This window comes from Thamnophis elegans, chromosome 17 (assembly GCF_009769535.1).
Source record: "Thamnophis elegans isolate rThaEle1 chromosome 17, rThaEle1.pri, whole genome shotgun sequence".
NCBI lineage: Eukaryota > Metazoa > Chordata > Lepidosauria > Squamata > Colubridae > Thamnophis > Thamnophis elegans.
This window is the reverse complement of record NC_045557.1, coordinates 11,814,472-11,827,253: the sequence shown is the minus strand read 5'-3', so window position 1 is coordinate 11,827,253 and position 12,782 is coordinate 11,814,472. Positions and strand designations below refer to the sequence as shown.

The window sequence follows — 12,782 nt, the reverse complement described above, 5'->3', positions numbered from 1 at the left end:
GCGGCGGCGCGGTCCTCCCGCAGTGCGCCTGCGCTAGTCGTGAGGCCGCCCCTTCCGCCAGTCTTTCTTTTACCTCTTCGGCGTGAGGCGGCGGCGGTTTCTCTTCTCTCCGGCCTCCATTTTGGCTCGGCGTGAGGCGGGTGAGGGGATCAAATTTTCCGTATTACGGGCTGGATAACCTCGCTTATTTGTGCGTGGAGGGGAGCAGAGATTAACGTCCTCTTCCTTTCGAGGCCTTAAACTCCCATCATCCGCGGCCAAATCCTCCCCAAGGGCCTTCGACTGGCTCTGGTGCTACCCATCATCCCCGGCCGGCTCTCCTTCCCTCTCGCTCTCCCGCCCCTCGAAGGTTTCCAGGTGCCCCTGCGCCTCCCCCCCACCTCCGGCCTCTCTTGCCTTGTCCCTGCGGTTCCCCAAGTGCTTTGGACTACCGCGCCCATGCTTCCCAACCTCCCCATAGGGTGAAACAAATTGGGCGTTGAAGGCTAGCGTGAGGAAGGGGGAAGGAAGCAAGAAAGAAAGCTATTTAAATGGAGGGTGGGGGTTGAGAGCCACATTGCAGCGTCTGAAACTGAATTTGGGGGGGATTGGAAAGAAATATAGGTAGTCCGCGAGTTACGACTACAACGAACCCAAAATTCCTATTGTTAAACTGGACAGCTGTGAAGTGTGAGTTTTGCCCCATTTTACGACTTTTCTTGCCCGCTTGCTAAGTGAATCACTGCAGCGGATAAGTTAGTAACCTGGATGTTAAGTGAATCTGGCTTGCCCCTTTGCTGGTCCGAAGGTTGCAAAAGGGGGATCAACTGACCCGGAATGTTGCAACCCTCGTAAATATGGCCCAGTTGCCAGGCATCTGAATTTTTTGTTATCACAATGCTGCAAAGGTCATAAGTGTGAAAAACGGTTTTTGGTCACTTTTTCCAACTGAACAGTCATTATATGAGCTGTTGTTGAGGCCTACCTATCCTGGAGCAATTCCTCACAAGAGAGTCAATGATATGCTGGCTACATTCACTTGGGCCTGAACGGAGCTGAGTTTTATTGCAGCCTGCAGAGAAAACCCAGTTACTGGTAGTCTTCAACAAACAACCCTTTGCCATTAAAAACAGCACTGAAAAAAGTGACTTGTGACCATTTTTCACACTTACAACGGTTGCAGCCTCCTCATGGTCTCATGGCAACTAGTTTGGTTGCCGTATTCTAGGGTCATGTGAACTTTCGGGAGCAAAATCAATTGGGGAAACCAGATTCACTTAGCCTTTTTTTCCCACTTAACTGCTGTGATTTGCTTACCAATTGTGGCAAGAAAGGTCATAAAATGAGAGAGACTCACTTAACTCTCTCACTTAGAGACAAAAAAAATTGGTCTCCATTGTGGTCGTAAGTAGAGGACTACCTTTAATGCAATCAATTTAAGAAAAACCAACTGGACCTTGCAAGAAAGCACCACACCCAATTACTCAGGTGACACTGAGGCCACAGCTAACCTCCAAGTGGCCTCAATGACCCCCTAAAAGGATGTAAATGACCAATTGCCTGCAAGGAATATAAATCCTTCCATTCCTCACCATCCAGTCAGAGCTGAAGAAGCTTCTTGGATAATCCAAATTCAGACACTTGTCTTGTTCTTACGATGTCCTGGAGTTCACTTTTTGCGACCTTGTGATAAGCAAAGTCAATGGGGAAGCCAGATTTGCCTAACCACCATGTTGCTAATTTAACTGCAGTTTTTTACTTTGAACAGTCACTAAACGAATGGTCGTAGGTTGAGGACTACCTGTAGGCAAGGAAAAAAGGCTGGGACAAGTATGTCGGGATTTGATGGAAGAGACGATTAAGGAAGAACATGGGAATTGTGCTGGAGGGAGGCCTAGGGTCAGCCCTTTGCTGTATTGGTGATTTTAAAATGGGGGACTTCAAGTCCCAGAATTCCCCAGCCAGCTTGTTTTAAGATGGGAAGACCTCAACTCTATGCTGGCTGGGGAATTCTGGGTGTTGAAATCCACCCATCTTAAAATTGCACAGTTGAGAAACCCTGCAGTACAGGTAGTTCTCGAATTATGACTAAAATTAGCTGCTGCTGTGAGACAATTAAGTGAATTTTGCCCCTTTTTATGACCTTTCTTGCCACAGTTGCTAAGTGAATCACTGCAGCTATTAAGTGAATCTGGCTTCCCCCATTGACTGCTTGTCACAAGGTCACAAAAGGGATCATGTGACCCCCAGGACACTGCAATGGCCATAAGCCACTTTTTCAGTGCTGTTGTAACTTCGAACGGTCAGTAAATGAACTGTTGTAAGTCGAGGACTACCTATATGCAAGAAAACCAATCCAACCATTTTAGATGGTTGACCTTCCTGTGCTTCAAAACATCCCAATAGTGAAAAACCCACAACTTCCAGAGATGCTCAGCTCCACTGCTGGACAGATCTTACTCTAAGAAATGTTTCATTTCAAGGAAATCTTGTAATTTTGTATTCTTTTAATTATAATTTTATATTCTTATTGGTATGGTTTTATTGCTCTTAATCTGCCCAGAGTTATCTTGCGGCAAATAAATTTAATGAATAGTAAATAAAAGTAAGTCTAGGCAGCTCCATACACTTTCTATTTTTGGTTAGTGTGACTATACAAAACAATGGCTCGTATTTATCAATCATACATGCATGCAACTTATCTTGGCAAAGATAACTATATAGTCCCTCCATCACTTTTCTAAAACCTTGATCACTGATTATCAGGATAGAAAACCCAAGCTCATATTTTGTTGTCAAGAAAGATGAAGTGGATTGAAAAAGAGGTTAGAGGCCCACAGCTCTTCTTTGTGGGTAGTTAAACATCCTCTTTATTCACTGCTTTGTCTAAAAACAGCAAGGAGTGGAAGACATCAGTTTCTGCCATTGTTATTATACTTGATTTTTTGAGGTCTTGGATTGCTAATCTTAACTGCTGCTTTGCTTTCTCATCACCGCAGGTGAAACCATGCAGCTGTTCATTCGTGCTCAGAATCTACACACCCTTGAGGTGTCTGGACATGAAACAGTATCTCATCTTAAGGTAAACATTTTTTTCCTTTATGTCAACTTTTCATTCTGATGAATACTATTACTGGACCGGTAGCATTTGTTTCTCCCAAATAAATCTTCCTTCAGACCAGGGCAAGGGCTGAAATCATTTGCAGACTGAGACTTTCTAAATCAGTTTGCAGTAGATAAGTTATTGTTGTTTGATTAATACCTTATTGTAATGAGTTTTCTATTTAATCATCTTTGGCCAAGAAGTAGCAATGTATAAAAGTCTGGTCCTTAGCTCTTTCAGAATTTTATATTTATATTGTATTTTTATTTTTAAAGGATGTTTTTATATCCCAGAGCTGTGACTCTCAAAGCTCCTATAGAATGTTCTGCTCTTTTTGTGCTTTTTTAATTCAACAATTAAACTCTTTGTAGTTCTGGTTGGTTTTCTTTGGGTAAGAAATCATGCCTTAAAATAGTGTTTTAGGGCAAAGCTTGCTTTTCTGTTAGTCTTATTTTTGGATATTTACTTCAAGGTTATTGATGAAGGACAATTGCAGTGCCTGTTCTTCGGGCTAAATTCTTAATTTTAAATTAAATCTTAAATTCTAAATTCTTTAAATGTGAATTTTAGCTGTGCTAGAATGGAACATAGTTTGATATATTCACACCAAGAATTCTGTTGTAGAAACTCGGAGGTTATGAGGGTGACCATTTTCACTGCAATTCTTAGGCAACATTTCTTCAAATCAGTTTTCAGATGAGAGACTGTCTAATAGACAAATTGAAGTGTGGGGAATGTGTCCTTGTAGCTCACAGCAGCCTGTGTCAAGTTTTACAGGACATTCCTATAGCAACAGCTGAATCTCAAAAGATGCAAAGATTTCTTCTAAGACCACTGAACTCTGTAGACAACAGAAAGTAAGGGAGTAACCTGAGATCTATTATGTAATTCCTTGTAGATATGTATTCATGCATCATGTTTCCTGTTTTCTGAAATGAATAAATATAAATGCATCTCTTTGCCTCTATAAGGGTGTTTCCCAGTATTGTTTTTGAGGAAACTACTCCAGTGTGCATTTTTAAGAATAAGTATTGCAGTGAACCTGGATTATTTGCTATAGGTCTTGTGCTTTGATTCCACAATTTCTACTTAACAACCATATCATATAACAATATATTAAATAGGAGCCAGCACGTTGCAGCAGGTGCCAAAAAAGCCAACACAGTTCTAGACTACATAAACAGGGATAGAATCAAGATCATGTGAAGTGTTAATACCACTTTATAATGCCTTGGGAAGGCCACACTTGGAATACTGCATTCAGTTTTGGTCACCACGATGTAGAAAAGATGTGGAGATGTGGAGAAAGAGTATAGAGAAGAGCAACGAAGATGATTAGAGGACTGGAGACTAAACGTTATGAAGAACGGTTGCAGGAACTGGGTGTGTCTAGTTTAATGAAAAGAAGGACCAGGGGAGACATGATGGGAGTCTTCCAATATCTCAGGGGCTGCCACAAAGAAGAGGGAGTCAAACTATTCTCCAAGGCACCTGTGGGCAGAACAAGAAGCAATGGGTGGAACCTAATCAAGGAGAGAAGCAACTTAGAACTGAGGAGAAATTTCCTGACAGTCAGAACAATTAATCAGTGGAACAGAAGTTGCCTCCAGAAGTTATGAATGCCCCAACACTGGAAGTCTTTAAGAAGATGCTGGATAGCCATTTGTCTGAAATGGTATTGGCTTTCCTGCCTAAGCAGGGGGTTGGACTAGAAGACCTCCAAGGTCCCTTCCAACTCTGCTGTTGTATTGTATTGTATTGCAACACCACCACCCCAATTTCACTTGGATTATTATAGGTCACAAACAACATGGATCCCAAACCCTCTTTTTTCGTGTTTCCAGACTTCTTTGTGTGGGAAACACTCATGGTGTTAAAACAGATGAGTGCTGGCAGAGATGACAGTTGCTCTTTAAAAATTATGATTTAAATCGAATCAATTTATCCAAGGACTGTTGGAGGCTTCCTTCCCCTTTCTTCTCCGCTGGAGGAGCTGTAAACGTTTTTTTAGCACCTTTATAAAACCTTTTATTTGAGAGCTGTTGTGGATATTGAAAGATTGTAATGCGGGCTGGGAATTCTGAAGTCCACAAGTCTTAAAGTTGCCAAGGTTGGCAAACCCTGCCTCAAAAGAATGTGCTGCCTTAGTGAGCGAAGTGTCAGTTATTCATGTTCCCACTCTTTGTTCTTCCCTGCTTAGGCTCGCATCGAGTCCCTGGAGGGCATTGCCCTTGAGGATCAAGTGATTCTTCTGGGTGGGATCCCCTTGGAAAATGATTCCATCATTGGTCAATGCGGCATCAGTGACCTTACAACTTTGGAGGTTACTGCACGCATGCTTGGTGGTAAGTACCAAAGAGAGAGGACCTGGATGGAAGCTTGTTTAGCTGTGAAATTCCCAGGGCTGCTGTATTAAAAAAAAATCCTTGTGTACACAGAAAAAAAAAGGGGGGGGGTCACATTGCAATTTTTATTTTATAAATTTCTGTGCTGTGTTGATAGAAGATACAGCCATGATAAACGTAACTGTTAAATTACTCTATGCAGTTAACTCAATTTTCACAAAACAATGAAATTATCGCCTAACAGTCACCAGAGTAAAGGCTAAAATGTGATTGGCTAATTTGCAATTCAGTGTATAAGATTACAAAAATAGACTGTTGAATTGACCCTGATAACTTCATGAATATCCTATACATCTTACAATGTCCTGGAGTTCACTTTTTGCGACTTTGTGATAAGCAAAGTCAATGGGAAGCCAGATTTGTCTAATCACCATGTTGCTAATTTAACAACTGCAGTGTTTTTACTTAATTGAAGGTCATAAAACTGGGCAAAATTAACAACTGCCTTGCTTAGCAACAAGAATTTTGTGATCAACTGTGGTTGTAAGTCAAAGACTATCGCTTTTGTTTGACATAGCAGATAGACTTTCAATCCCGATCTGTGTTTAATACTCTGAACCAAACTTAACTGGGAGGTCTGGGCTTAGGAGTGATGTTGGTATTTGGACAGGAGGCCATAAGGAAATCCCTAAGGTTGGAGGATAGACTGGGAAGTCCAAAAAATAACCCGGAATCAGGCAGTGACAAATCATTTCTGTACTATTGCCAAAAGCCCTGTGATCAGCATTCAGCCGCTTGGCAACGGATTCCTATTTATGACGGTCGCAGTGTCCCGGGTCATGGGAACCCCTTTTGCCACCTAAGAAAGTCAATGGGGTAGCCAGATTCACTTAGTAACCTATTCAGTTATTAACCTAACTGCACTTAAAACCTGTGGCAAGAGAGGTGGTTAAATGGGGCAAACCTCACTTAACAAATGTCCCCACTTAGCAATAGAAATTTTGGGCTCCATTATGGTTGTAAGTCGAGGGCTCTCTGGCCGCTTGTGACTCCGATAGAATAAAGCCACTTCCTTTCCCATCGGGTGTGTTGGCTTCGTTTTCTGTCCCCTGTAAAAACGGCCACCTTCGTTTTGCTTTCCTCTCTAGGGAAGGTCCACGGATCCCTGGCTCGTGCTGGCAAAGTGAGAGGCCAGACCCCCAAGGTAAGGCAGTTCAAGATGACCCACAGCTGTGCTTGGGAGGGGTGGGGGTGTTTGGGGCGTCCTTCAGCCTGCTGCTTGTGGGACCCTTAAGGACAGTCAAAAGCGCCTCAATTGCCAGCTGTTCATTTCAGTTGCTTGCAGAGACTCCAGAGTAGTGTTTCTCAACCTTGGCGACTTTAAGTCCTGTGGACTTCAACTCCCAGAATCCCGCAGCCAGCAGAGCTGGCTGGGGGAATTCTGGGAGTTGAAGTCCACGGGACTTAAAGTCGCCAAGGTTGAGAAACACTGCTCTAGATCTTGGATCTGCCCAACGTCAAAGCCAGAATGAATTCCGGGAGGGGAAAGCTGGCCGTATCTTTTGACTAAGCCTGCTTAATGTCCTCTCAGGTTGCTAAGCAAGAAAAGAAGAAGAAGAAAACCGGGCGGGCCAAGAGGCGCATGCAATACAATCGCCGATTCGTCAACATCGTGCCCGGCTTCGGTAAAAAGAAGGGGCCTAATGCCAACTCCTAAAGAGCACCCAGTCATGTAATAAAATCATATATTTGCAACATGGACCATTTCCCGGTGTTGCTGCTGCTTTTCCTGTTGGGGGCATGAATGCAGGTCAACCTTTTGCGATCATTGGCAAAAGAGGAAGGAGGGCTCTACAGTTGGGAACATTTTGTATTAAAGTCATTCTCTTTTAAGGGCCCCATAATCCCCTGCAGGGTAGAGTCTGGGCAACTGAATGGAGCTAGCAGAGCAGGTTTACTGGCCAGTTGCCCTTCCTGTTGCCATTGCAGAGTTATATTCAGAAGATATATTCTCATTGTGCCCAGAGAGAGAAATATCTGCCTCTACAGCCTTGTGAGGTGAGCACTACCTCTAGGCTACCGCAACACTAACATATTGAATTTTAAGTGATTTGTGTAAATTGTATTAAGTGTTTAACCTTGACAACTTTAAAACATGGTCTTGAGCACCCAGAATTCCCCAAGCAGCCATTAAAAAATAGTTATACAGGTAGTCCTGACTTTATGGCCAAAAATTTTTTATCTTGCTAAGCAAGACAGTTATTAAGTGAGTTTTGCTGCATTTTGCAACCTTTCTTGCCACAGCTTTTAAAAGGAATCCCTGCGGTTAAGTTAGTAATGCAGTTAAACCGGCTTCCCTTTGTCAGATGGTAGAATCACATGATCCCATGACACTGCAGCCATCATAAAAGTGAATCGGTTGACAAGGTGTCTGAATTTTGAGCAGGTGATCAATAGGATGCTGCAACGGTCATGAAAAATGTCACTTTTTCCACTGCTGCTGTGTGTGCAAACCGTCACTAAATGAAAGGTTGTAAGTTGAGGACTGCATGAAGAAATCCAGTGGGTTGAGGACCACCTTTTAATAGGATCTAGTTTCTTTCACATTGAGGAGAGCCAAGTTCACAAAAAGACTTGAGAATTTGATGGTGAGGCCAGCAGGAATCTCAGAAATAAAACAGGTGCAGTTCAGATTCTCAAGAATTTTATTCTTTATACCTTTGTTCATTGCTTTTATCCTGTTTTTAGCTGTTAGCCATCCAGAGGTAGTCCTCAACTTGTGACCACAGAGGAGCCCAAAATTTCAGTTGCTAAGCAAGGCAGCTATGTGAATTTCCCCCCTTTTTGCCTTCTAAAGAGCAGCCAGGGTGGATCTCCTCTGGGACTGACCGGTTGGATATCCTTGCAGTCCAAGGGACTCAATGCAGGAGTCTTCTCCAGCACCAGAGTTCAAAGGCCTCCATTCTTTGGCGCTCAGCCTTCCTTGTGGTCCAACCTTCACAGCCATCCTTGGCAACTGGGAAAACCATCGCCTGGACAAGACACACTTTTGATTGGCAGGGGGATGTCTCTGCTTTTTAGGATGCTGTCTAGATTTGCCATCGCTTTCCTCCCCAGGAGCAAGTCTCTTTTAATTCCTTGGCTGCCGTCCCCATCTGCGGTGTTCTTGGAGCCCAGGAAAATAAAATCTGCCACTCCCTCCATTTCTTCCCCATCTATTAGCCAGGAGTTGAGAGGGCCGGATGCCATGACCTTAGTTTTCTTAATGTTGAGTTTCAAGCCAACTTTTGCACTCTCCTCCTTCACCTGCATCAAGAGGCTCTTTAGTTCCTCTTTCTGCCGTTAGAGTGGTATCGTCTGCATATCTGAGGTTCTTTAATTCCAACTTTAGATCTGCTCTGCATATAGGTTAAATAGGCAGGGCAACAGTATACAGCCTTGCAGGACTCGTTTCCCAATTTTCAACCAATGTTTTGCATTTTTGCAGTTTAGCCCCAAATCCTAGGAAGCAGATCCAGCTTTCTTTTAGAACAGGGGTCCCCAAACTTGGCAACTTTCAGACTTGTGGACTTCAACTCCCAGAATTCTCCAGCCAGCATGGCGACTTGAAGCTATGTAGACTTCAATTCCCAGAATTCATTTCTAGGAAAAGCATGTTAGGAAAAAAAAACTGCAGGGGAAAACAATCCCAGGACGGTGCGCTGCACTCTACACTACTATTACAAAGCAGGGCCCGGTGCATCACGGTCAATGTAGTTTTCTTCAGAGGAAACCAGCGGCAGGACTACGGCTCCCATCAACCCTCCAAAGCGCTTTCCAAGTCGCGCCTGCGCATTAAGACAAGAGAAAGCGCGTTTTCCCCCCTCCCCTTTTTCACCGAAAATAGCCGAGCGTTCTCGGGCGCTTCCGACACATGGAGGCCTCGGGTGGCTGCGGCTTGTGCCAGGCCGAGCGAGCGCCCTATACCTGCCCTCGCTGCCACGTCCGCTTCTGCTCCGTACCTTGCTACCGGGAGCACGGCTCCTGCGCCCGGGACTTCCAGGCGCGAGAGTTGCAACTTCGGCTCCGGGACCAGCGGGAGGACGCGGGTGCGCGAGGCCGCCTGAGGGAGGCCCTTCTCCGGCTGCGGGAACTACGCGAGCCCGGGGATGCGGAGGCCGAGGTAGGCCTCGACCCCCAGGCTGACGACCTGTGGGAGCAGCTGACCTCCCAGCAGCGCCACGGGTTCCAAGAGCTGCTGAGCAGCGGGAAGATCTCGGGGCTCCTTCCCCCCTGGAAGCCCTGGTGGGTCGTGGCTAGCCAGGAGGGGCCGCCCCTGGTCCAGCTGCTTGAAGCCCAGGATCCTCAGCCACAGCAGGAAGGAGCCCAAGAAGACCTTCATCCGGCTTCCTCCCAGCCTCCAGTCGCAGGGGAGCGGAATCGGCCTCCTGCCCAGGATTCGAACTCGCTACCCGCCCTGCCTGACGTGATCCGCCCATTGAGCCACCTCACCGGCGGCCCTGTCTCCCCGCTGGTGCGCTTCCAGCTGCCCAACGCCCTCTACGCCTATGCCTACGCCCTGTCGCTCTACAATGGGGAAGTGGACGATGCCCAGATTGTGCCCGAAGTTTGCGAGACCCTCTTGGACCTCTCGGCCGCGCTGGGCGCCCAGAGGGTCTTCTCCTGCACGGGGGAGGCCCTGCAAGCCGCCCTGCAGGCCGTGGTGGACGGACGCTACCCGGAGTGCCCGCTAGGGAAAGCCGGGACGATGCAAGCGGTGGGCCAGATTTTAAGAGGGGAACCGACTCCGGAGAAGCGCAGCCGGTTCTCCCTGGCAGCCTTCGCCCACTTGGCCAGGATTTTGGGTCGAGGCAAACGCCGGGTGTCCCTCGGGGACCAGCCCAGGATCTACAAGGCGAAGAAGAAGTGCAAATTCCTGCTTTCCTGGGTGAAGGAGAACGAGGAGGAGCTGCCCCTCCTAGCTTTGGAAGTCCAGAGGGAATACGTTGCCTGTGTGGCGGATGCCAAAGAAGTGGGCGCGATCACCCAGGAGCTGGAGAAGATGTGGGGAGGGAAAATGCCCCCTTGCAAACAGCCCCTGATAGAAGAATTGGACTGAAGCCAGTCCTCCCATTCCTAGGATGGGATGGAAACTGGGGGGATGGGACAAGAGAGGACCTGGGGAGAGAGAGAAGGGGGCCGGTGGGGTTTACATCGTAGCACAGTGGGGTCCCGGAGATTGAAACCTAAAGATGATGAGAAAGAAACCAAGTTAGGCTTGTTTTTCTCCTCCCCCTAAACTGGGCATGGATGGGTGGCAACAATGGGAAAGCTGTGATTAAAAAAAGCAAGACAAGGAATCTTTGGTTTGTGCCCTCGTTTCGTTTCCTGCTTCCTTTGAAACCTGGTTAGCGCACACCGATAGGTTTACTCGGCAGCCGAGAGTGAAACTGTAGTGCGGGGATTTCTAAATCGTGGCAAAGGTCTGGGGACTTCAACTCCCAGAATTCCCCAGCCAACAGGGGAATTCAAATCCAGACGTCTTATGGCAAACCTATGGCCCTTGGGTACGCGAGCTGTCGCCCCAGCTCAGCTCCACTGCGCATGTGCCTCCCACCGGCCTTCTGATTATCGGGTCTCTGCCACACATATGCAGTGGGGGGGGGAGCCGTGGGGGGGGTGGCGCACTCCCCCAAGGCCCATTTTTGGTCCCAGGAGGCTGCATAGACACCTACTAGTCCCAAAATGGGGTGCGGTTGTGGTGAGCACATCCGTAGGGGGAGGGGAGCAAGGAGAGGTCATGCACCACGCGCGGGGTGGGGGCGGTGTGTGTATGTGTTACATTATTGGTGCGTGCACATGGCAGCTGTTGTGTGTGTATGCGTGCTTTTGGCATGTGACGACAAAACGGTCAGCCGTCACTGTCTTAAGCCATGCTGGCTGAGTTGGGGTCATAAGTCAAGGACTGTCTCTACAGTACAGGTTCATTTAGTGTCCACTCAAAGTTACAACAACATTGAAAAAAAGTAACTTATGACCATTTTTCCACACGCCCGTTGCAGCCTCCCCAGCGTCACTTGATCCAAATTCAGATGCTTGGCAGCTGACTCACATTTACGACGGTTGCATCTTTTGTAACTTTCTAACAAGCAAAGTCCCTGGGGAAATCAGATTCACTTAACAACCGTGTTACCAACCTAACCACTGCACTTGATATGTGGCAAGAAAGGTCCTAAATTGGGGCAAAAAAACCCCACGTAACAAATTTCCTTTTACTTAACAATAGAAATGTTGGGCTCAATTATCGTAAGTCAAGGACCACCTGTATTAGTTTTAAAGTGGGACATCTAAAATGAATATTCGGAGACAGATGTGCATCTTGTGCCTCTTAAAAACTTGTTTTTCTCAAACAAGAGTGGAAAAAATTGCAAAAAATTACATTCCAAATCCAGTAGGTTTTTTTTCCCCATCACTTTTATTTCCTTGCTCAAATCTCCTTTGAAACCATTGCGGAAGCCCGTTATTTCTTATAACCGCCAAAGGATCCCAAGAGACCAAGTCCAGTTCAGGTCATAGAATTCATTACAGAATAACAGAGTTGGAAGGGACCTTGGAGGTCTTCTAGTCCAACCCCCTGCCTAGACAGGAAACCCTACACCACTTCAGACAAATGGTTGTCCAACATCCTCTTTAAAACTTCCAGTATTGGAGCATTCACAACCTCTGGAAGCAAGTCGTTCCACAGATTAATTGTTCTCACTGTCAGGTAATTTCTCCTTAGTTCTAAATTTGTTTCTCTCCTTGATTAGTTTCCACCCATTGCTTCTTGTCCTGCCCTCAGGTGCCTTGGAGAATAGCTTGACTCCCTCTTCTTTGGGGCAACCCGAGATATTGGAAGGCTGCTATCATGTTTCCCCTGGTCCTTCTTTTCATCAAACTAGACATACCCAGTTCCTGCAACCGTTCTTCATATGTTTTAGCCTCCAATTGGTTTGTCCTGACTGATGAAGAATTCATCTTGAAAGCCTCCGGGGATGAAGCTCCCACAACTTCCGAAGGCAACTTCTGTTCCATGGGTTGATTGTTCTCCCTGTCAGGAAATTCCTCCTCCTTCCAGGTTGAATCTCTCCTTGGTCAGTTTCCATCCATTCTTCCTTCTCTGGCCTTCAAAGGTGCTTTGGAGAATAGCTTGACCCCCTTCCTCCTCTCTGGGGCAGCCCCCCAAATACTGGAAGGCTGCTCTTCTGTCTCCCCTGGTCCTTCTCTTCCCTAGACTAGTCAGGCCCAGTTCCTGCAACCGTTCATTGGATGTTTTAGTCTCGTCCCCTCATCATTCTGGTTGCTCTTCTCTGCACTCTTTCTAGAATCTCAGCATC

The 12,782-nt window shown here is 46.3% G+C and overlaps 2 protein-coding genes across 2 annotated transcripts; both read left to right on the top strand.

Annotated features, from left to right (window-relative positions):
- The first annotated feature begins 36 nt into the window (after window positions 1-36).
- On the top strand, window positions 37-7,193 carry LOC116520220 (ubiquitin-like protein FUBI). The gene is made up of 5 exons (XM_032234367.1): window positions 37-140; window positions 2,979-3,061; window positions 5,283-5,427; window positions 6,576-6,631; window positions 7,019-7,193. The coding sequence occupies exons 2-5, from the start codon at window positions 2,987-2,989 to the stop codon at window positions 7,142-7,144; spliced, it is 402 nt and encodes a 133-aa protein (XP_032090258.1). The 5' UTR covers window positions 37-140; window positions 2,979-2,986; the 3' UTR covers window positions 7,145-7,193.
- Window positions 7,194-9,286: 2,093 nt separating this feature from the next.
- On the top strand, window positions 9,287-10,797 carry LOC116519744 (zinc finger HIT domain-containing protein 2-like). Its single transcript, XM_032233754.1, has one exon. It carries the CDS (start codon window positions 9,341-9,343, stop codon window positions 10,523-10,525), a length of 1,185 nt encoding a protein of 394 aa, XP_032089645.1. The 5' UTR covers window positions 9,287-9,340; the 3' UTR covers window positions 10,526-10,797.
- Window positions 10,798-12,782: the final 1,985 nt, after the last annotated feature.

Bases quoted from the DNA above. Each gene is read 5' to 3' on its own strand.
- LOC116520220 (XM_032234367.1), top strand. From the start codon at position 2,987: ATGCAGCTGTTCATTCGTGCTCAGAATCTACACACCCTTGAGGTGTCT. The intron at 3,062-5,282 runs GTAAACATTTTT...TTCCCTGCTTAG, and splicing joins AAACAGTATCTCATCTTAAG to GCTCGCATCGAGTCCCTGGA. The intron at 5,428-6,575 runs GTAAGTACCAAA...TTTCCTCTCTAG, and splicing joins TACTGCACGCATGCTTGGTG to GGAAGGTCCACGGATCCCTG.
- LOC116519744 (XM_032233754.1), top strand. From the start codon at position 9,341: ATGGAGGCCTCGGGTGGCTGCGGCTTGTGCCAGGCCGAGCGAGCGCCC.